This window comes from Gallinula chloropus (assembly GCF_964237585.1).
Source record: "Gallinula chloropus genome assembly, chromosome: Z".
NCBI lineage: Eukaryota > Metazoa > Chordata > Aves > Gruiformes > Rallidae > Gallinula > Gallinula chloropus.
Window position 1 is genome coordinate 80,045,423 of NC_140089.1, and position 27,573 is coordinate 80,072,995.

At 49.0% G+C, this 27,573-nt stretch overlaps 1 protein-coding gene across 1 annotated transcript in view; it reads right to left on the bottom strand.

The window, feature by feature from the left end:
- The window catches only part of DNAI1 (dynein axonemal intermediate chain 1), a gene marked incomplete at its 5' end in the record, with an annotated part of 179,210 nt that overhangs the window by 14,390 nt on the left and 137,247 nt on the right, over positions 1-27,573 (bottom strand). The window contains one exon of the mRNA XM_084278606.1: positions 20,361-20,546. Within this exon, the coding sequence (XP_084134732.1) occupies positions 20,361-20,546 (186 nt within the window). The remainder of the gene's footprint in view (positions 1-20,360; positions 20,547-27,573) is intronic.

A 27,573-nucleotide genomic window follows, 5' to 3' on the forward strand; every position in this document is an offset into this window, starting at 1 on the left:
CGAGCACTGTGCCTTCTTCTGGGAGACAGTGCCAGCAGCAGTGAGCAGATCTGCCTGCCCTGATTAACAACTGCTCTGTGGGAAGCAACCCAGGGCAGACCTGAATACAGCCTCCCTGGCATGCAGCAGTGGGGATGGCGATGGGGCTGGACTTGGGGATGTTCCTGTCCCATCAGCAAACCCAGATTCCACACACACTGGTGACTTGTCCCTGCACATTTTACTCTGGCCCTTCCACCCAAGAGCATGGGGTGTCCCAGGCCCTGTCTGCAGAGAAAGATGGGTGCAGTCTGACTAAAAAGCAGATATAGAGCCCACGTTGAGGTAAGCTGCCCATGTGGGACACAGTCATTTTAATGACAATCCAGTTGTAAGATGCTGACCTGACTCCAGCCCCAGTTTTGTACTAAGCTCCTTGACATCCTGGTTAGAAAAGCATTATTAAAATCCAATTGCTTCATGCATATGTTGCTGTTTTAATTATAACAAGAATTAATTGTTGTTAATTAAGAAGAGAGATGTGAACAGTAATCAATCTCTCTGATGCTAATGTGTATCTGAAGAATACTGGCCATGGGAGAAGCCATTCCAACATTACCTGTGGAAACCACAGGGATACATTCCTAGCAACCCACCGTGCTGCCAACAGCATCACCACAGTGGGGTCAGCAGTGGCCTCCCTAAAGTGCTCCTTGCTTTCACTCACTGCCCAGAATGCTGCACCTGAACGAATTTTACACATTTGCTACTATGTCTGTGTGGTACCAAAGTGTAATTACTTCAGTGCCATAGACCAGTTAAACCCATCTGCTCAGCTGGCTGCTGAAACTAATGGAGATTCTTTGCAACACAACACTGCAAAATTAAAGTAGAGTGGGAAGAAAACGATGTAGAAGTCATCAAGGTCATTATGGTAAGCACTTCCCAAGGTAATGTCTCCAGTGCTCAGTGAGTCCCACCAGTACCAGAGATGGAACAAGGTTAACCAGCTGCTGACAGCATCAGCAAGGCAGTGGCCAAGCTGGCAGAAGCAACTATCAGACAATTAATTGCAGGCTTAAGGACTTGTCCTGGTTTTGGTCAGGATGGAGTTAACTTCATTTGTAGCAGCGGATGGAATGCTGTTTGGGTGTTAAAATGAAAGCAGTGCTGGTAACACCCTGATGGGTTTAGTTGCTGTCAGACAGTCAAGGACTTTCAGCTCTTCATATTTCTCTGTTCATGAGAAAGGAGGGGACGAAGCCAGGACAGGTGACCCAAACTGGCCAAAGAGAGTATTCCATGACAATTACATCCTGCCCAGTATAACTGGGGGCTGATGGGAGGAGGAGCAGGGGCAGCTCCAGGACGTGTGGTTTTTGGGGGACGGTCGGGTTCCGGGACGGCTCTGGGTGGCACGGCCTGAGCTGTGGGTTCAGTGAGAAACTGCATTGGGTATCAACAGCTTCATAGATTCTTGCTCTAAAGTCCTGTTAGCATTGTTATATTGTATCTTTCTGCTATTCTAGTAACCTATCCTTATTCCAACCCACGGGCTTTTGGTTTCTTGGTTCTGGGGTTATTTGCCCCTTCCTTTTCCCTTCCCTTGCCTCTCACCCTCCCTTCCCTTTTCCCTGCTCTTTTCCTTTAAGGAGCAGACAGCTGCCTTGATCTCAGCTCTCAGCTGGGGTGAAACCACAACAGGACTAGAGGGAACCTGCTAGCAGAGGTTAAATGAATCTGATACATGTGGCTAATGCTAAGTGGATGGTTCCACAACAGTGGTACAAAGCCTGTCACCTTCCTGAGGCTGAATGACTCAACACACCAGCAAACATGGCCTGATCCTTGCCCCACTCTTTGTGTTGCTGGAGTTGGGACAGAAGGACATGGACAGGGCAATGCTGATAGGCAAACAGCCAGCATTTGTCCTGGAAAGCCCTTGGAGAAGGTGTCTCCTTTGTGGAGATGGCAGAGATCTTGCCACTTCTAGATATCAGTTCTTGCTGCATAGTCAGAACATCATTTTAGGTGTCACTTCTTTCCAGGCTCTCTTGTTTCCATTCTGATCTGATCCTCCTGGTATCATCCTGGTGTTAGGAGCTCCCTGAAACCCAGGCATGTCAGGCTGCAGGTCTGGAGGAAGTAATGAAGACTGAACAAGAACCTGGTGATCTTTTGAGAGTCTTTGGGTTGACAACCAAATCTTGTTCTTCACCAGCACAAAGGAGATGCCTTAACTGATCTAGAGGAACGATGGGTGAAATTGCTTTGTAGAAATAAAGTCATGGTACCCACCTATATCCCACTGCTTCTCCCACAGAACAGTTAACCATGTGGATCCTGTGTGTAAAAAGCTGTGAGATGCAGGCACAACAAATGCTAAGACATGGTGGTTTCTCCAGGCACCGCTGATCATGCTCTTGCCCCTCACCACAGTGGAGGGCTCAGCATGATCTGAGACCTGGGTAAAATATGGTCTGGGAGCAGATGAGCCCATTGCACTGCTGCCTGCCTGGCACTGTGCAAGTGCCTTGGCATCAAGAACAATCCTGAAAAGAGATATTTTCACAGCTGGCAACCAAGCAAGAAACAAAAGAAAGACAGAAGGGGGCCACTTGTGCTCAGAAAATTAAACCCAAATTTAATTCTAGTAATTACACTTTCATTAACACCCTATTTGCCATAAGGATGCATAAAATCCCTCGGTGACAGCTGCAATTGCTCTGGAGGTGAGAAGAAGGTAATGGGGGAAATGGTGCCAGCCTTTCCCTAGCCTACAGAATCCTTAAGAAGCTTGGATGGTTGTGAATGGTTATCGCCTGTAATTTACCTTCCCCAGCAACCATCTATAAATGAGCCAGAAATCCAGTGAGAGCGGCAGAGAACCTGTAACAGAGCTGATTTATTGCAGCAGCCCTTGATTTAACCACAGACAAATGCAGTTTCCTATAGGACCATCTGGAGCTTTGATGCTATTGTGGTAAATGCAACAAAAGCCAAACATTCACCTTGCTCCCTGCTGAAATCTCACCGTGTCACAGGCCTGGGATTGATGTGATTCTGAGCCCTAGGAACCTGGTCCAGGCTCTGCACTGGACCAAGCACGGCTGAGACTAGGCCTGGCAGCTGGTTTTGGTACTTTGTGAACATTTTCCCTGAATTAACTTTCTAGGTTTCAATCCATCTCCCCAGGGTTTCAAGGTCACCCGGAGATGTGATGCCAAGTCTCCCAAAGTCCCACTGACCCTCCAGGATAGCATAGCAGGTCGTCTCAAGACTTCAAAAGTGGACTCTCTGCTAGATCATGCAAAGAATGAATGGGAAATTTGAAGTGCCAGGGAGGACACCAACCTATATCCCAAGATCAATCTGCAGACTGCTCTGAAATATCCTCCCAGTTATCCCACTGGTAACTGCTCCTGGGGGTCATTTTTCAGCCTGTTTTTCTCCCTGCTTCTGGCATAACCTGTGCAATCTCCTGACTCAGCTCAGCCATGCACTTGTCATGTGGACTGACATCAAAATATCTGAAGAAAGGGAATTACACAACCCCAGGAGAAGGTTCTCTCAGGAGAGACAGGTAAAGCCAAGGATGGCTACAGAGGCTGAGGGACAGAACCACACTCAACCCCTGTGCAATGCTCTGGCACAACAGTAGCTGTCAGACCAGTAAGAAGTCAAAGTGTTTGATGTTTCCCGTCATACAGTAGATGAAGCTTCAGCACATTTCTTCCAGAAGACCTCAATGCAGGCAGGCATCTCCAAGCTAGAATGTACTAATTAAGAAAATTAATGAAAGAAGCTTCAGGAGGTGGGAAGAAACGGAGAGGGCGAACCCCTCCAACCTCCTGTCCCCAGTGCTATGTGGTGCCATGTCCTCAGACACTGGAAAAAGGAAAGGAGCTTTCGAGGGGGTAAGGCAGTAAGATAAGGAGGTGAGGGCTGCATTGGCTCAGTGCTTCTGTTTTCTCCCTCTGGTGATGAAAACCAGACCATAAAAGTTTTCATTTGTGGGTAATGGGAAGGAGGGTTCCGGTGTCACCTACAGAAAGAGAGGCAGAAAGGAGTTTTAGGGTTGAACGGAGATGTTGATAAACCTGCCCGAGTCCAGCAGAGACTGACAAGGTTGTGGAGGACTGGAGGATTTGCTCTGAGGAGACATGAAGGGTACTGAGCTTGTTCAGCCTGGAGAACGGGTGCTTTTGGGTCATCTAACAGGAGTGTGCCAGCAGGCAAGATGGGGATATGAAGAAGCCAGAGAGGGGCTCTTTGCAGGGGTGTGTGGAAGGAGAATGGGACACAACAGTCATGGGCTGAAAGAGGGAAGGATTCAGTGTGACATCATAAAGTTTTCCCCCACAGTGACAGACACTGGCACAGGGCTCCAGAGAGGCCATGGGATCTCTCTCCTCTTCAAGAGAAGCTGAAGCCCTGAGCAACCTTGTGTGATCTCAGGGCTGCCTGTGTTTTGAGATGGAGGTTGGACTGGAGACCTCCCAGCATCCCTTCCAGCTGAATGTGCCCTCAGCTCTGCAATCCCAGGATGTTCTTCACCTCCTAAGTGTGAACTGAAGGATGAGTTTTTCAACTCTACCCTACTCTGCAGCTGTGTTCTGATTGCAGTCAGCATTTCTAAGCCAATGTTCTCTTAACCATAGGTTGCTTATAGCGTTGGGACTGGTTCAGAGCGATTCAGCCTTCAGTGGGGTGATTTCCATCCCTTGGGGAACACTGGCATACTCTAACAGGGGAAAAGCTGTCCAGCACTCTCCCTCCAGGGTATCCACAGGTCAAGGAAGCCATACAGACCAGTTTCAATACTGGTATTAAAGAGTTAAGGAGAGGAAGAAAGTCTCCCAGTGATAAATGGGAAGAAGGAAGCACTGGAGAAGACCCATGGAGAGCAGAAGCCTGAGGCAGATGGCTAGAGGACCAAGCAGGAAGCTGGACTAAGACTCTGTAAGAGGTGGCACCATGGGGATCAGAAGGTGAGGACTGTTACGCTGTGCTCACTGAGAGTAGGAAAGCTCCAACCTGACTTATATGATCCCAAGCATGTGGGGCAAGTATGTCTTTTTCCACGAGGCTTATTTCAGTGGCAGAAAAGGGATAACATTGATTTTATGTTGATCTGTGCTTCTTGTTGCTGTAACACCTTGTAGTCTCTGAGTGCTTACAGTTTGGTTGTTTAACATGTGAGCTAATAAACAAGCCAGAATCAAGAGAGCTGAAGAGTTCAAGTCTGTCAATCTCTTCCTATACAGCTACCTGGCCATGATTACCTCTTTACAAAAGCTATTGTTGTGGGTTTGTGTGGTGCTTTGAAAAAAGCTATGAAAACAGCTTTCTCTGTAACACCACCAATCAATCCCTGATCATTACAAGAAGATCAAAAGCAGAAGTAGACGTAATATATTTTAAGCCCAGAAATAACCATCATGATTCACACAGCCTCAGTCAGTAAACTTATCACACCAATGACTCCTCCTGGAGCTAAACCACATTTTTCAGTAAAAGACAAGGAGTTTTACCCGAAGGAGTCGGGATGCAGACAAGCTCGTGGTATGATAAACATGTGTGCTCTAGTTCTTGTGCGAATCTGGTCATCTTCCAAATCACATTAAATCTCTTTCTGTTAATCCAGACAGCCTTCCCTCACAGCAGATCCCTTACCAGGCAGGCACCTTTAGCCTGACATCAAGTTATTTGTGAGGTCCTAAAATGCTCCTTGAAGTGATGTTTCCCAGACTACAGATCAACCCCAACTTGCTCTTTCCAGATTCGGTTTGCATATTTTATCAATCAATTAATCATAGAATCATGGAATTATAGAATGGTCTGGGTTGGAAGGGACCCCAAGGATCACAGAGTTCCAACCCCCCAGCCACAGGCAGGGACACCAACCTCCAGGCCTGGAGCTACACAAAGTTGCCCAAGGCCCCATCCAACCTGGCCTTGAACACCCCCAGGGACCGGGCACCCGCCACCTCACTGGGCAACCTGACCCATCCCCTCACCACTCTCTCTGTAAAGAACTTCCCCCAATAGCTAATTTAAACCTTCCCTCCTTCAGCTTTAATCCATCCCCCTTGTCCTGCCATTCTCTGCCCTTTTAAAAAGCTGATTCCCCTCCTGTTTCTCTGCTCCCTTCAGGGACTGGAAGGCTGCAGTGAGGTCCCCCCACAGCCTTCTCTTCTCCAGGCCGAACAAGCCCAGCTCCCTCAGCCTCTCTTTGTAAGGAAGGTGCTCCAGCCCTCTGATCATCTTCGTGGCCTCCTCTGAACCCTCTCCAACAGTTCTACATCTTTCTTGCACTGGGAGCCCCAGCTCTGAACACAGGACTCCAGCTGGGGTCTCATGAGGGCAGAGTACAGAGGGACAATCTCCCTGTCCCTGCTGGCCACCCTTCTTCTGATGGATTGATCAATCAATTGATCAATCAGTCACCTCCACTGATGTGTCAGCCTTGGATGTGTGTGCTGCAGCTGGATTTGCTAACGCTGCTCCCAAACAGGGCCCTGGTTTCAACCCTGTTCCGAATTACCCCAGTGAGATCCTGTGTTTGGCTCAGTGTTTCAGGATCACACCGGGAGTTCATGCTTTCCTTTGCAACCTGCAAGCCTCTTTCAGCATCTCCCGTTCCAGGATGCAGCCCCAGGGCTGTGAAGGTGGTTTGTGAGGGGCTTACCTTGTGCTCTGATGGGGACTCACTGTGCTACCAGACCATGTGTGTTGGCCTCTGCGACGGTCCCGCTGCTGGTGCTATTTATGCAGCAGCAACACTCACATCTGATGCTGACAGCACTACCACCAGGATTTGGGTACAAGAACACCCTGCTGAACCCTGCCAGACTCATCTCCATCACACAGAGTCCCCAGCCTACAGTCACCTTTAAAGACCTGCTGGTCCCAGCTCCCTTCAGCTGAATCCATGCCAGTTTTGTGTAGCGCTTCTTCTCTTAAACAGGATGTTTAGTTTTAGGATAAAGTCCACGTTGAAACATTCTTTCAGGCTACAAATAATACCCTGCAATAGGTTTATCACAGGCCCCAGTCAAACAGCATTTTCTAAGCATGGCACATGGAGTAGTACGTGCAGAGGGTTGTGTAGAGTGGTGTGTAAGAGGTCTGACAAGCAATTCCTTCTGAAGCAGGGGACACAGCTTGATTGCCTCAACCACAGCATGCAATGTGTGGCACTTCTGTAGCCCCTTTCAGCCCAGTCCACCCGAGCCTTTTACTAACTCAGGGTTTACTCGGGAGGAGCAAGGAGAAGGTAGAGTCAGTGGTTCCACTGCAGCCTGCAGAAAGCAGAAACTGTCACTGGGAAGCACTGGGAAGCATGGGGATAGAGGATGCACCTCCTCAAAGGAACCCCTGCCAGGGATTCCAAGCTTGGCAAGGGACAGGGATGGCAAGGACTGAAGAGGCCAATTGCTTTGCTTTTGGAAACCCTGCTCAGCCTACGGCCACAGCTGTTAACAACTGTTTCAGAGATAAGGCACCAAGGGCTGGAGCTTTCTCTGCCAAGCCCTCTCTCTTTCTGCCTTTGCACGTAGGCAGCGGTGGTGTCCCATTTTCTCAACGCTTTTCTGAGTTACTGCTCAGACTAACCTTGACATGAAATGAAGATGTGACTGACTGACTGCGGAAGACCTTGCCTACAGCACCAGCCTTTAAAAAATAACGCCTGGCAGCACATCCCTGGCCAAAAGCAGGGTACAAACACCCTGAAGAATGACATTTCACTACACAGACAAGAGGCAAACAGCTTGGGAGTTTCTCCTGCCACTGCAGAAGGGATGACAGATCCCTCTTGCAAGTCTTTGTTCCCTACAGCCACCCCAGGGTTCCATCCTCAGGAACCACACTTCAGGTCCGAGCTACTCCAGGCTCTCCCCATTGCAGGAGCACGATCCAGACCCATTTTCTTTGCTGGTGCTTTAGTCTGGGAAACCCTGTGAGGTCTTAAACCTCCACAGCCCTGCCTTTGGCTTCGTGACAGCGAACAAGCTGAGATTTCTTAGGATGGGCCTCCCTTTTCCTTTTGCAACCTGGGCTTCCCAGCCTCCAGGTTGCAGGAGCCATCCGGGCTGCAGTGTTTTTTATAGTACAGCTTTCCTACGTGAGCAAGCAGTTGTAATTGAAACCAAATCCATCAGCATTTTGCTCTGCTCTATGACAAAGCCTGGCACACTTCTTTTTTTAATGGCATGGAAGACACTAAATTATTAATTTTCTGCATTCCCACTGGATGCTCTTTCGTTGCCCAGACCAGATAAAACGAGAGCGTTTGAGTTCCTTTACCTGGCTTAGTAGGTTCCTTCAGTATAGATCAAAGCAGGATAGGGATGAGCATCCTCCACTTTCTCTTTGTATTTGCAAAAAGTGGTTTCTGATCACTCTGGTTTTGGTGGCTGACTCCTGACAGCAAGCCAACAGAATCATCAGAATGTCACAGGAGGCAAACAAATAAGAAATCCGAGACTGAGCAGTGCTGACATCCATGCTCCCTCTGCACTCCTGGGAAGGCACCTTTCCCCTTTTCTGCAGTCCCCAGTCCTCGGGATATCACAGCCGACACCAGCAACCAGGAGGGGAGATGCTGGCCTCGGCTGAGCAGGGTTTGCAGGGCATGGGCAAGTGTGTATGCAGACAGCACAGGCTGGCAGGGAGAAACAACACCTTTTATTAGCTCAACAAACATATATATGGAGAATATATATTACTTAAGCTATATATATGTCCCTTATATATTAGGGCAGATGCTTTTCTCTCTTCTTCCCAGGTATATTTATCTGCCTAATAAAGGGTGTTATCTGTGCCCACACGACTTGGCTTGCTTATGGCGTTTGAGAGCATTCTGGCCACAACAGGCCCAGCCCCTTGGGAAGACAGATGTTTGCACATTGGCTTGACCTAACAGCCTTAATCTAAGGCATTTGTCTTGGGGGATTTTAGAGGATGACAGGGATCAGAAAGCCAGAAAAGGTAAATGCAGTACCTATCCCAAAAAGAAGAGAGAATCACAGACCCTTCAGATTAACCTCACTTTTCAGAAGATGAGTGGAACAAACCGACAAGCTGTAAGTGCCTGTGAGGAGATGCATCACAGCTAACGTGGATTTGTACCAGAGAAGTCACACCAAACAAATCTGATTTCTTTTTGCAACAAGATAATAGATTTTGCAGACAAGAGAGACACAGAAGTCATTTATCTTGGCCTCAGGAAGACTTTGCCATTGCCTACCTTGATATTCTGATTCTCAATTGAGGCAAAAGATCTATATAAAGTTGGTAAAAGCTGTTAAGACCCAGCCAAATAGCTCTACCCAGAGCTGTCAGCACAGGGTTGTGTGCAATGCTCACAAAGGCTCCGTGGTCTGGAGCGGATCTGGTCAGCATTTCTGTTAGTGCTTGGACACTGGGACAGATGGGAAGGCTGCAGGTGTCCAGGAAGGCAGGACTGGAATTTGAAATTACGTTTCTGGACCAGAGATGTGACCTGGAAAACCTGTATGTGATTTAACAGGGACAAATGCAAGACACTGTGAGTGAGCAGGGACACTTCCCTGCACAAATACAGGATGGTGAGGAGGAAGCATCTCTCTGCCATCAGGGCTGGGGTTACAGTGATAATGACCTGGACGCAACCTGGCACACCTGGATGCTGTGGAGGTCGGCTGTGCCACTGCAGAGAAATGGGAGCATTATGGCCAGTGATGTGAAAGGATTCCTGTGTGCTGGGGAGGGCAGTGGGAGAGCTGCATCCCAGGGGCACCATGCAGCAGCAGCACAGAGCATGGGACAGGGTCTGGGGGATAACAAGAAGATTTCAGTCAGACAGGCCGGAGGTGGGAAGCACAACACAGATAGGGAGGATAGGTCTCTGAACTGAGCAGGACCCCGGGCTGGGGTGAGTAGCTCAGATGCACCCCACATCGAGAGCAGTTGGAATCACAGGCAGCTCCCTGGTGGGATGTGTGAGTAGGGGAGAGCAGGGGCTGTTTGCCCTAAGACGGCCTCACATGGTTGGTGTCTGGCCTCCCATCTCACAGAAACAGTGGGTGAACTGGAGCGTAACTGCTTCCCTCCAGGAGGACCTTGGAGCTGCTTTGACTGCAGCCGTCGCCTCATCTTCCACAGCTGGCGGGGCTGCAAGGCAGCCCCTCTTCTCCTCTGCTTCACAGGGCTCTTCTCTTCCTTTCTCCACAGGATAAAAATAATCCTTTTGCGTCAGCTCCATCACCGTGAGCAGCGAGACATTTTATTCATCGGCGATTCCTTCCCTCCTCTCATTTAAACAATTCCCCATTGAGCCCATCAAATTAATTTGAGCAAGGGCCATTTACTCGGCCTGCCTGCTGGCGCAGGTGTCTCCCTTTTCTTTCGGAGCAGGCTGGTAAGAAGCGATTTTGGGGAGAGGCTTGGCAAGGGATGGGAGCAGCGTGATAGTTTCAATCCAGGCGTGCAGGGACATGGCGACTGACGCACCCAGGATTAGGAAACACAGGGGAGAAGTCTGCAAGTGAAGGGGTTTTTACAGCCATGAGCCTGGGATGTGTTTTGCAGAGGCACAGACGCGCTCTCCCAGGCAGGGGAGCTGCCCCGTGTCTCTCCACTGGCAACCTCATCCCTTTCCAACCCGGGCCGGCTGTTTGGGGAAGGCTGTGTCAGGTCCTGGCAGTGGCTCAGGAGAAGTTACAGGGATGTGCCAAATTTCAAGCTGTTCTCCTGGCCCTTGTAGCTGAATCTCTTCCTACTCCATTGCATGCCAAATTTCCCGCTTTTGTCACTGCAGCAAATACCACTGGGCTCTGCAACGAGGCACACTGCCCCAAGGTGCCCAGATGATGCCCAGGGACAAACTATGCAGAATCACAAGCGAGGAAAAGCTGAAGAGCTTGAAGAAGAGTAAAAGCCCACCTCCTCCAAGCTCTGGGGCACTGTGGGGTTCAATGAGGCAATGCAAAAACCATGACTGGGATGGGTCTTGCCAACAAAGACCATTTTCCATCCCTGCTGAGTGAGTCCTCAGGTGTCTAGAACACGGTACAGCCATGAGTTGGAAAGAATGAATTACATTTTTTCCACCTAGATTTCATGGCCAGCACAAATGGAGGCTAAACCAACCCCTGTGGAGGTGCAGAGACATCAGGGAGCTGCTCACCTGCATCTCACAATTTTGCTCGCTTTACTGGCCAGGACACACACAGAATGCTCCTTCCTGGAGCACAGGGCCAAGATGGGATTGCTGGGATGGAGTTGTAACAGGGCATCACATCTGTGATGACAGACAGATGAAGACATTGCTGCTGTGTCTGCCAGTTGTGGGTGAGCATATCTTGGTGCATCATTCCACTTCCTAATTTTCACCAGTTCTCCAGGGACCCAGCTGCCCCAGCTTGAAATTTTGGGCTTGATAGTCTGTGACATCCAACTGTCTTCCTGTGATAGAAAAGCCAGGGAGGCAGGAGAGCTGGGCAGGCACTAGGCCCTGGTTGGACAGGATTGCCCATAAGTGCACCCCAACATCAGCTCCTCTCCTGAGGTATGATTGCACTGGACATGTCCCTAAAGCACTTAGCAGGAGGGATGCACGGAGGAGAATGGCTGTAAGAAAGCAGATTTGTGGTGTCTGTGGACACCTCTTACTTGGCCACTGCAGCTGCCAGGGAGATGGGTGTCCTGAACCCACTTCAACACAGACTGGAGCTGCACCTCATCCAAGGAGATGCAGAGGCCAGGCCCAGCTAGGCCCAGGCTGGGTCGCCCAGGCTTTGCATCACTGCCTTGCAATGTGTCCTCATGACAAGCTGCTGCCTTGTCCTCCAGATGCACCCCGCAGCTCAGGGGCTGAGATAACAAGCTTTCCTCCCCCACACCCCTGCGGCAGAGCCAGCACTCAGGAATAGCTGCACTCCCAAGAGCTGCTTGGGGCTCTGTGGTAAAGAAGCAGCTTGCTCTCAGATGACCTGGAGGATAAGCATCCATGTTGCCGCCATCAGCAGCCAGCCATAATCAGTTATGGCAGGGGCCTGCGCACCGAATGGTGTCTGCAGGAGAGGCTGAAGGCTGACAGACCTGTTCTCACACCCAGCCATTGCTGGGAGAATGAGATTCCCCCCCAAAAAGTGTCTCTGGCTCTGCCAAAGGCATGCTTTGAGAACTGCCTGTTTCCCCAGGGGTCCCCCTGCCTTTGTACTGGTGCTGTTATTCAGGCAGAGAACAGGTGATTTCTCAAGATCCCCACTTTCTGGAGGGGATTTAAGTCATGTGCATAGAAATTAATTCACAGAGGATGTCAGAAGAAGGAAACAGGGTGTAAAGGCGAGGCAAGCAGCTTCTTTTGCCATAACCTTGTGCTGTGCCCACTTCTCTTCTGCCACGGCTTCCTGCCAATGTGCTGGAGAAAGCAGAGGCTCAGCTCAAAGAGGAGCTGTGCAAGCTGAACAGGCCCATTAGGGCCATTTCAGATCCAAGCAAAGGAAGGAGTAACACAATACCCCATTAAAAACCCTTTTGCTTGGCTAAATTCAGATTTCAGTTACTCTCAAATACCCAGGGGACAGCAAATCCAAAGCACACGCGACACGTTTTTATCTAGAGAGGGGCATTAAGCTCAGTGGCTTGACCATTACTGATCACAAAAACACCCTCCCCCCCAACACACACCCCATTTTTCTCCAAGACCCTAGTATTGCAAAATGAAGTGGTCCTGCACCGCTTCAAACACAGGCAACCCTTCTATTAGACAGATCTTCAGCGAGGGAACTAGAATGCCAACGCTTGTCCTCCTGGCTGTGCCAGTGTCCCCCTGACAGCATGCAGGACCTCAGGGGTTAAGACTTGCACTTCAGAAATAATTTATAAGTACTGTATTTTACATTGCATTTTCTTAAAATCCTTTCTTACTCCAGTTGCCATTTTTTCCATTTAACACACTAAACACACTTCACCCTGGCCACTGAGATCTGACTTCGGCTTAAAATAACTTGTTTTGTTGCCCAGAGAAGCTGTGGCTGCCCCCTCCCTGGCAGCGTTCAAGGACAGGCTGGATGGGGCTTTGGGCAACCTGGTCTAGTGGAGGGTGTCCCTGCCCATGGAAGGGGGGTGGAACTGGGTGGTCCTTAAGGTCCCTTCCAACCCAAACCAGTCTGTGACTGTGATTCTGTGATTCTAGATGCACCGATGTTGCCTCTCCACCAACTGCCAAACGGAGTGGTCACAGAAAGTGACATTACACAACAAAACCAAGGGTAAACAACGCTGCTCATGCACTGCACATGGCCAGGAGCAGTGAAAAGAAGAAAAACCCAAGCTCTTTAACTTTGGAGTTCAGCAATCCCACAGGTACATACAGTTCTCTTCTCCCTTCATGTTCTCTAATACAACTCGAAAGTATTTTCTCCAAAAATGAAGAAAACTAATTTAATGAGAGAAGATGCAGGTCCTTTAAATCTACTGCTGGCTTGTTTGGGTTAGGAACTCTCCAAACAGTGTTAGTTTCCAATGTTGTCACGTCTCTGCCTAGGATCCAGAACTCTTTTAGCTAACATCTAGTTTTGTACTGTTAAGCCTCTCTCCTGTGTACAGTGGGTATGTCCAGCATCCCCATATAAATACCCAAAGGCTTCAGTTCTGCCTGATGAGGACTGGAGCCTAATGACAAGCATGCCAACTCTTTCCCAGAAACAGCTTTTCATGACTAAACAGTCCCCTCATTTTATCTCATGTTATGTTAGATAGGGAGATGCCCTGATGTGGGACAGTGGAGGAAGGAGGGATCCCACTAATGGATTTCCCAGCATGGTGACAGGTCGGAAAAGCACAGAGAGGAAGGAACTGCCTCAGTTCAAGGGTGACAGCCCTTGCTTTTGTCAGTGCACATCAGTGTTTCCTTCAGCAGTCGTTGATTTACAGTTATGAGTCACAGATCTGCACAGCAAGATGTCTGCAGGACACAAGCAACGCTGCTCATGCACTGGTAAGCTGCACACCACTGGTAGGGCCTCCTTGATGCTGGCTCTGTGTGCTAGGCCCAGCACCCACCTCCAGCCATTCCTGCTCCAAGGCAGGCTCAGAGTGACCTCTTCCTACAGTTGTGCCTCTAATCTACCCTTGAAGGCCTCTAGGGCTGGCTTTCCTTCCTGTACCAAGGCATCAATGCCACTGCCCTGACGTACCCCACGCAAGCAACACAGAAATGTGTGAATGGGCAGAAACAGGGTTTCCTGCGTCCCTGGATTCGCCTCACGGTGCTCAGCTCTTCCCCCAGCAGTAGCTATCTTCACCGTGTCTGAATAACAGGGGAGGGACTGACAGGAAATCAAAAAGCATTTGCAAATCTCAGAGGAAGTAAAGCCATCAAGCTGCAGGTCAGTTTTTACAAGACCCAAGCTTCAATATGTGTGCCTCCTTATCGGGGCGAGGAGGGGTGTGCAAGCTGCATCTGGAGGAGGCAGTCCTGATGTAGGCAAGGCAGAGCAGCACTCAACGCCAAATTCCTCCAGCACTGTTTGTGCTCTGGGCTTTTGGGTCACTGAGCAATTAGACAGACCTGAAGAGACACAAGGAGATGGGGCACTGCTCAAACAGCACAAAAGCGGCTGCAGGAACCTTAAGGAGAGAGGAGCATTTGCATGAAAACAGAGGAACTAGGAATTACACCACTAGAAGAACAAGTCTAGAGCGGTTTGGAGAGGGGAGGCAAGTGCTTTTCTCTCAGAATGATATCACATAAGAGCTGTTGAAAGAGAAAATTTAGGGACAAAATGTACTTCCCTCAGTGCTAAACCACTCACCAGTCCAGGACTGATGTGACCTTAGAGAGTGTATCTAATCTATAGCTTCCTCCTGTAAATACAGACAGATGGACTGTATCTTCTGGGACAGAAGGAGGGTTCATCTTCCCGTGCTGGTAAGTAGATCCCTCACAGGTACTGAAACACTTCCCACATCTACAGGAAAACACTAACAACAGAAACAATCTCCTGGTCCTAAACTCCTCCAAGTTTTTCCCCATCATCCTAGATCACAGCAACACAAGGCTTCAAAGCAGTGGGGTTCAGAAACAAGCACCACACTATTCCAGCCCTGTACCTGAGCTGCATCACACTGAGGGATAAAAATAGAAGGTCCCTTGCTGAGAAAGTACTGTGTGCAGTGGGTGCTGCTGAGCAGTATGTGGAGGGAGCAACCTTGAGCTTCAGGAGATAGTGAAGGAGAAGATGCTGCTGTGGAGAGGGATAAGCTGAAGAAGAGATTTCAGCCACTTTCCTACCCTCTCCCTAAAATTTTGCACACTTTCATCAATGTTCTCCAAATCCCCTTCCCTCCTTCACTTCCTGAAAACCTCAACATCCTCCCACTGCTCATCACAATCCTTCAAATCCTGACTGATTCCTCCCAGATCCTGCAACCAGCTACAGTTCAAGAACTAAAGTGCTTCAGGCAGCAAAGCTCCATTGTCTCACCCTGGCTGCAACACCTTGGGCTGGATCTGCCCAAGTGCAAAAGCATCCTGTCTGCAAAGATGCAGGGGGGCACAAGGAGTCTGCAGGTGACACTGGCTGGTGTGATACGGCACACAGAAAGCAGAGCAGCCTCCCAGCACATGCATGTGGATAGGAAGCCTCAAAGCCACCCTATGGCACCTTGATTCTCCCCACACCACTCGCTGCTCACAGGCAGCCAGCATGGGAGTCACAGCTGTGTGTGCCTGCGGCTCCCAAGCTGCACCCAGCCCTGCTGCCACATCCTGGGATGGACCAGCCACTACACTCCCACTCCAGCCATGCCCATCTAGACCCTGCCAGCCAGGATTTACTGCCTAGGAAGTAACTCGATTGTCCCTGAGGGACAGAGAAAGAGGTGACTCGCATGAGAAGAAGCCAGAAGCAGGAACAGAGACTGAGATAATCATCCTAGATAATCCAAGATAAATATCCAAGACCAGCATCAGGCCAAGAAGCTGGCTGCTTCCCTCGCTGTCAGCCTGGATACAGGCCAAGATATTTGCCTTAGCCTCAGTAAATGCTGTATTTTAACATTTCTTTGTCCTGGTTTTTTTTTGATTCTCCTATTCCCAATATTTCTAAATTCCCTTTACACTTTTTTTTTTCCTATCTCCCTTTATATACTTATGGCATTCACAGGGGTCGTGCCAGGATATCTTAGCAGTTTTTAAAAAACAAACCAAAGCCCATGAGCAGCTACATTCTTCTGACTGTGATGACAAAATGCTTTAATTTCTTCCAACCCTCAAATGAAACCCGGAAGGTTTACTAATTAAACATCCCTGCCCCAAACTGATTCTTCTTACAGCAATGCTTCCCTTGGGTGAACTCAACCACCAAGCTCGTTACAAATTAGGAACGATACTTTATTAGTTAAACAATTCCTGCCTGACAACTCCTGCAATATTTAAGGAGTGCTTGGAGTCCAAAAGTGGCTTGGATGCCAGCAGAACACCACTTGTCCCTACTGCTACATCTTAAAATACTGCAAGGATTTCTGCCCCACCTCTGAGCTCTGAGAAGAAGGACTCAAACTCGTTTCACCAGCTCTCCTTGCATGGGACAATCTCTGTTGGCATGAGCTTTCTGTCCAAGCAGGGCTGGGTGCTCAGGGAGATGGGTGTTCAGCATGACCGTACTGATGGTACTTTGCAAACCCACCTTCAGCAAGCTCTGCTCTCTGCCCCCATGGTTGCTCTTCACAGGGGGGTTGGGTTTAGCCATTTCTGCTCCCCCCCCCACCTCCATATTCCCTGTACTCTTGGAGATGGTGGTCATGGTGTTCCTAGAGGACTCACATACTCTAGAGACAATGGCAACAGATTCACGCCTTGTGGAAATAAATACAGATCACTGCACCAGGGCAAAGGGATATCTCTGTCCAGACTCAAAGACTTCAGACTGTGGGGCTCAGGAGGACACCAGGACCAGGAGACCAGCTTTGCTTCCATGAGCACAAGGACCTCTGTCACCCTCTATGCACTCAGATGTGCCCTCTGTGGCAGGTAGGTGGCAGAAACCCTGTCCCCAGCTTCCTCCCAAAGACAAATGTCTCTTTCCCATGTGCAACCAAATGATTTAGGCCAGAACTCACAGGGAGTTTTAGGGGGTTTTGGGTGGGGTGTTTTTGTTTGTTTGTTTTTTAAGTTTTACTGTGTGTCTTGATAAAAGTTGCTTCTGAAAATGCAACCTCAATGCTTTCAAGAAGGTCCCCCCTTGGCGTATTTGTTCTGCCAAGTGTTCATAAATGAGGCTGCGCTAACACTGCTGACGGCAAAACTCAGACTATTAAATAACGCTTCCTAAAGATCCCAAAGTGTTTTACAAACATGAATTAATTAAGCTGCAGATCAACCCTGCAAATTATATAAAGAGCTCTTGAACGTCCCCTCCTCACTCAAGGATGTGAAGAGAGGAATGAACCAAGGTCTGGTGAGAACTCAGGAGTCCTTACCGTCCCCATTTCCACTTATCTGCCACGCTGGCTTTAACTAAAAGGCAAATCAGAATTAATTCAGGTCGTCTGAAATCCCACTGGGATGAAGCTAGCTCAGTCAATCCTGGTGAGCCCTGTCTCAGAAGCCCAGCAACATCCAAGAAATCCACAGAACATGGAGCAGACAGCACTGCATCTATTTTTAGGGGAAGAAAGATTGTTTGGCATGACATGTGGCTATTAAGAGCTCCAAAAAAGGGTGGTTAGACTGCTAGTCATACCTGTCAAAGGCAGATGTCCCAGCAGTGTGGGAAGCAGGTGGAGAAGCTTCACAGGCAAACCTCTGTGACACTGGTGTGAAACAGATGAGGCGTGGGACCTGGATGAGCCTCTGGTTGCCCCTTCCCACCAGCACATCAAGTTCTACCAATCCTCAGCAAAAGGCACCTTTCCATCTCCAGAGAAGACAATGAAAACAAGACCAAGCAGCTGACCTCACAGATGCTGGGATTGGTGTAAAGGTCACAACCTGCAGAGGCATCAACCATGGCTTCTCCTTGCCCCCAGGCTCTGTGGGGATGAAGTGCCAAAGAGGCCAGACTGGGGTACACAGGTATCAAGCCAGGCACAGATGGGTTTGTCTGTGAGGAGACAGCTGGGATGTCAGGACTCCTCTGCACAGTTCTCTTATAAGTTCACTTATAAAACCAGTGGGTAGTCTGCAACTGTTAACTTGTCTCTGGAGGTTTGCAGAGAAGAGAGAGAAGTGAAGTCATTTTACTGAGGAAAAGCTGGCTGCACAGGGTAGAGGTTTAAAGATCACACTGATCGGATTTCCAGAGGAGCCAGGATCAACATTCTGGAGTACATCTGACTCCACACAGGGTGATGACACTTGCAAACACAGCTGGAGGCTTGCTGCTGGTTAAGGACACGAATTCTGGTGCTGGGAGAGCAAGGTGGACAGGAGGACACAGTGGTTGTCATTACCTGTTCTTTCAGGAGTTGACTTCCCTCTGTTAAAACACCTTCTTGCAGCAGTTAAACCTCCCCACCACAGGGTCCTTGACACCAGCATTTGGCACAGCAGGTGCCACATCAGCCATGAAAGATGGGTTCAGTGGCACAGCTCACTCATCCACTTGCAGCTCAGAAAGGATGCTGAGCTGGCTAGGCCAGATCTGCCACTTTGCCACCACGCTGCATGTCTGCTGTTTTAAATTCTCATTTCTTTCAGAGAAGAGCTGGCTGCAGCCAGGGCACCTGCACACATAGCCAGCCAGTCCTGAACATCCCTTCTTCTCCACACGTGCAGGAAGCATTTAGTTCAGGGCTTAGTGTCTCTTAAAACCTAACCAAGCAAGCAGAAGACAGATAGCTTAATAACATCAGAGCAGCAGAGTCCATTTCCATCCCATTTATACATTGCCTGGGGTACGGTACCTATTGGTTCAAGGTCAGCAACAAGTGACTGAGCCACTCCTGAACTCACAGTTTGAGCTGTGACTCTGAAGGAAGGTGGCAAAGGGAGATGATGACACTCACACCTGTGTGGAGGCTGCTGCTGGCCTCTGGGAGTGAAACCTTTGAGACATGCAAATGAATTCTGACCCACAGCACGGTATTGCTGGGTGCTGCTCACCACACAGCTGGGGTGCAGAGGAGGGCACCCACGTTTTTGTGTGTATGACCCATCTCCACTGCTGAGGTGTTGCTCAGCCAGGGTCCATGGCAGACACGGTGCTTGCCCATGCCCAAGAAGGACGCACAAAGCAGTAGGGAAAATTATCCTGAACAAGCTGGTGACAGCCCTGAGAGCTTGGATGGTGTCAGGCTCTGGTTTTGATGGAAACAGAAAAGCATGAAGCACAGGAGATGTTCTCAACCACAGCTCCCACACCCATCCCCAAACAGATTTCCACACTACTGTGTTTCCTGTGCTCTCTCAGTGCAGGGAAGATCCACGCTTCCAGTGGTGTCCAGCTGAATAACCTTTTTAAAAATCACTCAGACTCTGGACTGACACCAGGGTGATCAGTTCCTGGCCAAAGACCCTGCCTAATAGAGTGGGTTAGTAGAGTATATGAAAGGTTTGGAGGTATATAAATAAAAGATGATTATCTTGAGAGATTGCTTTCATGGATCAGTTCTAAAAAGCCTGTAACTGAAAAAGCTCCACTAAACAAGAGACAACTGGATATGAGAATTACACAGGCTCAGAAAGGACATTTCATTTACAACCATCCAGCTCGTGGCTGGATGAAACACAGAAATAAAGTCTAGTAAAGGATCCATATAGGAGAAGTCATCATCCTTCACACTGGCCCTCATGGCTGGGTGGGAAAAGGGGCTTCACCAACTCACAGTGGCACATACATCTCACTGCTATCACTTAAGACAAGGATCCCAGGTGTCCTTGCTAATTAAAGACAGCGGTTGCTCATTTACAGGAGAGATGACACAATAGTCAGGGCACAGGCTGTGGTGATCCAGGAGCACAAGAAGTTAGGGAGCATGGGCTCTGTGGAAGGAGCTGGGACCGTCTTTAATTGGTTTCAAGGACTTTTGCAAGTAAAACTCAAAGCTCAGAAATTATATGAGCTTTGGGGAAAAAATTAACATCTGCAGAGCTTCTGGACTTGTGTGGACTATGATGAGAAAGTGCCCACAGACAGCAAATCCCCTTCCCACACCACCTGACTCCTGCCCAGCAGCAAACAGAGCCTTCTTATTCATACAGGAACAGAGACAAGGATTCAACATCCCAAATATCCTACTCAAAAGGTGTGAGGTGGTACTAAGCACCTTGCTAGAGCAGCAGTTTTGCCAACACCACTGCACAGCAGGAGAGAGGACAGTGATAAGTCATAAAGAGACCTGATGGGGTTTGGTACCTCCATTAAGGGATTGCAGGTTGTCCTTACCTTGGGCATCTTGCGCAGATTGGGAGAGAGCTTCAGGGAAATAACTTGGCCTCGTTCATCTCCGATGATGACAACAGGGTAGACAGGGTTAAACTGGATGTGGGTTATCTTATTTTTCTTCTTAGCCACCACTAGCTGGGTGCAGAGAGCTTCATACTTATTAATGCTCAGATCAAACACATGGGCCTGGGGAAAAAAAGGCAGAGAACACAACAGGGATTAATCGGGCAAGAACATTCCTCAGTGGCAGAACAATGGCTGGAGAAATCAGAGAGAAAAAGTCCCACAGAAGGGTGGCTTCAGCACACAACTACCATCTGCAGTCAGGGCCTTTGTCCTCTTTTAAATAAGCAGTGTGCAGAAGGTGCTATTGAGGGACTGTCCCCCTCTAGCAGGGATTCATGGAGCGAGGAGCTGTTCCTTGCTGTGGGTGCAAGCTCTTTCCAGGACCCTTGGCAAGGCTCCAGCTGATCCAGGCTGGAGAAGGCTCAGAGCCAGCATTACTAACCCCACAGGCCTTAATCTTCCTGCTCAGTGTTGCAACTAATGAGACAACCAGGTGTTAAATCGGAGACTAACACAGATTGATACACAAAGCTGAGAAAGCTGTCAGTAATACTTATTGCCCCTTACTGCAGAGCTTTCCAACAGTTCCAGCTTAATAGCAACATAAAGAACCAAAACAGCAATTAATAGGGAAATGATAGGAACATGGACAGTATGATTAAGGGTATACCCTGGGATAAAGCCAGGGAAGCACAGGCAAAGGGACAGCACAGGACAGCTCGGTGCTGGCAGCCAACTCCAGTCCATTTGCTTTGGATGGTATGCCTGCACAGACATCCTTCTCCCAAAACAGCCAGAGAAGTGCCAGGTAAAGACTGGACAAACAGGAGAGATGGGGATGGAGGGAGACAGACCCGAGGCCTTGCTCAGGTGGGATTCTCACTGGTGTGGACCCAGTGACACAGACCTGCAACATCACAGACTGCACAATAAAGCACATTTCATCATGACTCCAGAGGGAACAGTGGCAGTTATTTGAGAGGATCTGTTAACATTACTTCCCAGTAATTGCAACTAGGTCCCGTCATTGATACAACCCACAAAGGGTAATAAAACATGACGTCCCTCCCTTCCCTGGTACTGAAGCAACCAGTCTTGAGCATGCTGGGCTCCCACCTTGAATCCACCATGGAGACTTTCAGTCTTATGTTTATTTTCCCTTTTCTGTCTTCAGAAAAAGTAAAGAAGGGAATATTTTATGCTAACAAGTACAGTGGGAATATGGGGGAAATTAGGACTGAGCTACTTGCACATCTCCTGCCAGCTGTGTCTTGTTTACCAGCACTTAGGAGACAGATGAGACATATTACTTCAACATTGTGCCATGCTTACAATTTTAATCTAGGAATTACCTGAAATCAGACAGTGTTACCCTATAAAACTTACTCCAAAGTGTGTGGAAGGTTTTGTATCAAATCAGTACATGTACTGATCACACACACCAATGGCTCAGACAATTTTATCTGAATCTATGTCCTGGTTTCGGCTAGGATAGAGTTAATTTTCTTTCTAGCAGCTGGTGCAGCTCTGTGTTTGGGTGTCAGGATGAGAGCAGCACTGACAACACACTGATGGTTTAGTTGCTGCCAAGCAGTCAAGGACTTCTCAGCTTCTCACCCTGCCCCGCTAATGAGAAGGAGGGGGGCACCCAGGAAGTTGGGAGGGGACACAGCCAGGACAGCTGACCCAAACTGGCCAAAGGGATATTCCTTTGGCATAAAGGAGGGCTCAGCATAAAGAGTGGCTGGTAGGAGAGGAGTGATCAGCTCCAGGATGCCCGGTTTGGGGACGGTCTGACTTCGGAACAGCTCTGAGCTGGCCTGAGCTGTGCGGTTTGGTGACACACTGCACCGTGTATCCCCAGGTTTGTGTATCAAGCCCTGCTGTTGTTATTTCTCTTTCTGTTGTCCCAGTAATCCCTCCTTATCCCAACCCACAAGGTTTGCCTTTGGTTTTCTTTTCCCTCCCCTTCCCCTCACACTTCCCCCCCAAGAGCAGGGGCTGCCTGGTGCTCAGCTCCCAGCTGGGGTGAAACCACAACACACATACAGCAAAGAGCTGGGCAGTGTGCAAGCACACGTCCCAGGCAGGCTCATGAGCTGCTGCGTCTTTGCAGGACTCCACATCTAGCAGTCTGTGCTGTTCTTGGTCTGAGCAGGAGAACCATGCAAAGGTTTTACAAATGCAGAAAGCCATGAGGAAGACTCCCTCCAGACTGAAGTAAAATATGACTTTTTCAGTTGGGGAAAAGCCTGAATAGTGGACAGGGTTCTCAGGCATATTTTTTTTAAGAAATCCATCACAGTATAATTTAAGAAGGGAATCCAAAGCATCAGCCACAATGAGGATCTGCAGTTCCTCCTCAGTCAGCAGAAGCATAGGTAGAAAAAAGATCTCATTTTTATCTGGTGAAAAGACCAGGTGCCAGCATTAAATTCTGGATCTAGACCTGACACTTGAGGTCTCGTAGTCCAGCCAAGGTAATCCCAAATTCCTACCTCTAGGCATAAATAAAAGTGGCTGTCCTGGCTTGTACTTTCTGCCTGCTGTCTTACTATCTCTACAAAGGAACAAGCTCTCTTTCAGGCAGAACAGCCCCGCATGACCCACGCTGATTGAAGATTTAATTGCTTTCCTTCACAGAATACACCGTTGTTAGTCTAAGGGCACAACACACACACACACACACCACTCCCCCCCATCATGACACAAAGTAAATGCTTAGCAACCTAAGAGCCTAGGAAATGACCAGTGCTTGAGTAGCATCAATTAATCTAGAAAAAAAAACAAAAACAACTCAGAAACATGGAATTACTGGCCAGTTTTCATCAGCCAGGTCTGTGCTGCTGTTCTGTAAGGCTGTTGGTGAATCCCACCTGCACACCCTACCCAGCACTGCGGTGTCTGAAGGGTCAGTGCTGGAGTACTGAGCGATGCAAATTACTGTGGGTGAGGCTGTTTTTCAGAAATGCCACTGACAGCCCAGATAAGCTCAATGCCTGGGACAAGAATTTTAAACCACCAGCAATGTGGAGAAGGTCAAAAGCAAACAAGTTTATGAATGTTCCTACTATAAAGCTCCTCTTTTATGAGCTTCTAAACAAACGGGCTTGTTTTCCTTTGCCAAGGGAATCATGGAAAAGAACAAACTATTTCAGTTCTTCAGCTGGAAACATCAGCCTCATATCAGCTGTCAGACACTCCAGACGGAGGGGTGGGCCATGGGTGTTAGGAAGGACTTTGGAGGCTTTTATTTACAGGCTTACAGGGAAATGGGGTCAGACCAACACGGTTATTGGTGCTTTGGGAGGAACCTAAAAGAGACACAAAGGCTTCCCACAGCTCAACAGATCTATAAAGCAGCAGAACTGCATGTGACCAGCATCATCTGCTGATCTGCCTGGGCATTGGTGCAGGGCTATCTGCCCAAAGAACAGGAGATTGGAAAGCTGCAACTCTCCCTTGAGGTTTTCAGTCACATGAGCTGCCCCTCTGGCTCAGGTTCTGGGGTTAAGGATTATGGAGTAGGATACAGCTGAATCTCCCACCCCAGAGACTCACCAACAGCACGCAGCTGCTCTTCATCCCACCACCCCAGTGGCCCCAGGCTATAGTCACTGCTCACACACAAAAGCAGCCTCTCAGGTCTTGCAGAATGAGTCCTTTCTAGGTGTATAACCCAGAGAAGTGCAACCACTGTCCTGGTTTGGGCCAAGCCAGAGTCAACCTCCCCAAGCAGCCAGCATGGGTGAGTTGAGTTAGCCTGGGCTGCTTCCACACCGACCTGACATCACTCCCCCATAAAAGGGCTGATTGGAGACAGAGGTGATTTGCAGCTCCAGGAAAACAATAGTCCTCATCTCAGTGCCTAAATTGTGGCTCGAACTCATGACTTTAGGATTAAGAGTCCTACTGCTACCCCAGCCCATCAAGCCCTGAGTGCTACCCAGAAGTAGCACAACCCACGTGTGACTCAATTATGAGATTTGTGGGGAGCCAGGATGACCAGAGCAACATCCAAATCCCCTCCACAGGGCACCCTTCTCAAGACAGGGTTGATAACTTGTAACTTTCAACACGTGTCAGACAAGTGTATTTACATATTCATTGGCATACAACGTGCCACATCATCCTGGGCTCCTACGGTTCACAGGGCAGGTGGCTTCCACCCATCTGGGCTCTAATGCCTCACTCAGCACCATGGCATCACCCAGGCACTATTTCCAGCAGCACAGCAGGGCAGTGATGCTTGTGGAAACGAAATGCATCGTAGTTCAATGGATTCAGGGGAAACTCAGCAACTTGCTCAGGGTCTCTAACACAGGAAGTGCAGCTCTGATGGGGAGACAGCGCAGAGCAACATGGCAGTCAAATGCCCCATGCTGGGATGCTGGCTTGAGTTCTAGTGGTACCAAGAACTGTGCAGGTACAAAAAGCTTGTCATAGCTTACAAACCTGAGAGGGTCCCCTGTGCACAGCCCCCTCTTTCCTGCTAACTCCACCATCTCCACTCATGCTGCCTAGGCTGGTCCCAGCACTTTCATCCCCATAGGTGCTGAGACCTGGGGCCACCACACTTGCTCACCCCCACTCATCAAGGAGCAGTTTAGAAACTACAGAGTGGATGCTGGAAAAAGCTTCAGCCCTCAAAAAGTGTTTCCACTGTGGTGCAAGTTCCCAGAGAGGGAGCTGGAGCCTCCTGACAACAAACTTGCCTTTATGAAATACCTGCTGCACATCCTGTACAAGCAAATCAGGGACCTGCAGCATCTGAGCCCTGCTGCTTGCAGACCACAGCAGACCCCTTCATTCTGTCTGCTAGTAAGTGTTCAGATAACTTTTGTTATGGAGTCCTTAGGAACAATAAGTGGCCACTTCCTTAGAGGGACATAAACCATACTCCAAGAACAAAAAACCTGGGGGGAGGCACAGAGAGAGAGGTAAAAGAAACCTGAAAATGTCTGAAGTAGGAAAGTGCAAGAACTTCCTCGGCTTCCCTCAGCTTAACTGCAGATCTCTAGGGAAAATAAAACATGGGGCTCCAACAGCTATCTTATTTATGGTCTCTCTAAACTGGCATGCCCTCCCCAAGGACATGCAGGAGGACACGTACTACCCTCTGAATGGAGCCCAAGCTGTTGAGTTAAGCAAGTCCTTCCAGCATGGGGGTTTATGAGCTTGCATCAACAACCATCAAAAGAAACCTAGACCCACAATACCAAAGTGCTGGTCAGTCTGATGCCAGGCAGATGCTCAAAGCAAACCTTTCCTTCATGGAAGGAAAAGTTAAGTCAGTAGCCCCTGTAAAGGAGTGCTTAATTTTAGCAGATGCCCAGTTTTCTCTGGGATGGGATCAGGTCAATCCTGCAGCCTCTGTCTGTTGCTTTTTATTAAATAAGACCATTTTAAAATCGCCATTAGGGTAACAAGAGAGCCTCCATGTTTGATGTACAGGCAACAATGGATCTAACTCTGCAGTTGTGGTTGCAGAAATGAGCTGTTTTGATGCTTGACTCTCAAGGAGCCAGAGAAGAAATGCAACTGAGTTGCATCCAGACCAACAGCTTCTCTGCCTATGAATCATGCAAATATATTCTACCTCCCCAAATCCAGTGGCTCCCCACGAAGGCTCTGCAACAGTTGCTCTGTAAGCACAGCACAACAGTATCACTGTGGCCCCAGTGCTAAAACACATTCGGTTTTGAACACCTCATTTCTCCCCACGTGCTCTGCAGACTGCACTTAGAGCCTGAAAGTCAGCCCAGGCTCTCATCACCTCAGCAGCTCTGAGGTTACCCAGGCTTCTCCGTGTTTATCCTCTGCTGTCACTCCCTGTCCTGCAGCACAGCAGCCTGGCAACCCCAGGGAGGGAAATGCCAGGGGATCTGGGGGAACAGCCGGGCCCTCCAAAGGGCATCACCCAAAAGCAACCAACCTCACTGCCAGCAGAACAAACTACTTGACTTTTGTGGCCCATGAAGGTGGGACCTGAAGAGCTGCTTTGACCTACCCTGCCTTTATTTGCCTTAAACACACCGGGTCAGCAGTGGCTGCAGCCTTTGCTGTCCCTCGAGGCTTACAAGCCTTCCTGTCCCAGCAGTGGCCTGGGTAATACTAGCCAGCCCAAACCCAGCCTGACAGCAACCAGAACCAAGACTGGGTAGAAATATACATGTGTGTGTGAGAGAGAGACAAAAAGGCAGATGCACCTGGTAACTTGGCAACAAAGAATAACATCAGTGCAAGAGCAAAAGGTGAGGGATAATTTAATATCGTGCTGCCCTTTACTAGTTGACATCTCCTTCACTACTTGGCTTTCACTGTCCTTGTGACGGATTTCCCTCATTTTCCTGACTGAATCAGGACAACTCATCCATTTGCAAACTCCACAGATGGTTTGTTTCAGACTCTCAGGGAATATATTTAACAAGTGAAGAGGCCACCCTCAGCCCTTGTCCAGCACCAAGACAGCCTCTGGAGCATCCCAAAGGGGCAGGTAGGGCCACCACAGCTTGCATCAAAGCCAAGCTGCCAGGCAGTGGAGGCTCTACTTTGCCTGATTTCTGAACTCCCATTATAGCCTTCAATGCAGTTAATTTTCTCTATGAGGACATTTTTGAGTTATAAACAAGGGTTGTAGGACAGTCCTTGGCCCCCCTGACACCCGGGGAAACCAGAGGCTTGGCAGCAGGAAAAAGAGCCCCAACTCGGAGAACTTTCACTGTGTCCACACTTCTGCAAGGACACCATGGGAATGCTGGTCTTTGGCTGTCCCAAATCATCTCCAGACAGACCCACAAGCACAGGGGCTTTCACAGCACTTTAATGCTAATTAATGGTGAAGAACTGACCCCAGCTCCATTACAGGTATGTTCAGAGGTAGCTTTGAGGTCGAGGGCATGAGCAGACATCCACAAAAGCTGCTTTTCCTGCAGAGACAAGTGAGCTTTGCCAGTCAGGAGCCAGCTGCACGTCCCAGGATATGGGAGTGGGCCAAGTACATCACTCTGCCCTGCAGCATCCCAGCCCACTGCTCCAGGGTGCGTGACACAGTGGGGAAGCGAAGGTCTGTGTTGCTGGGCTTAACCGTAGGAGGCATTTTGCTGTAGGGCTGCACCGCTCAGCTATTCCTCCTTCAGTAAGAACT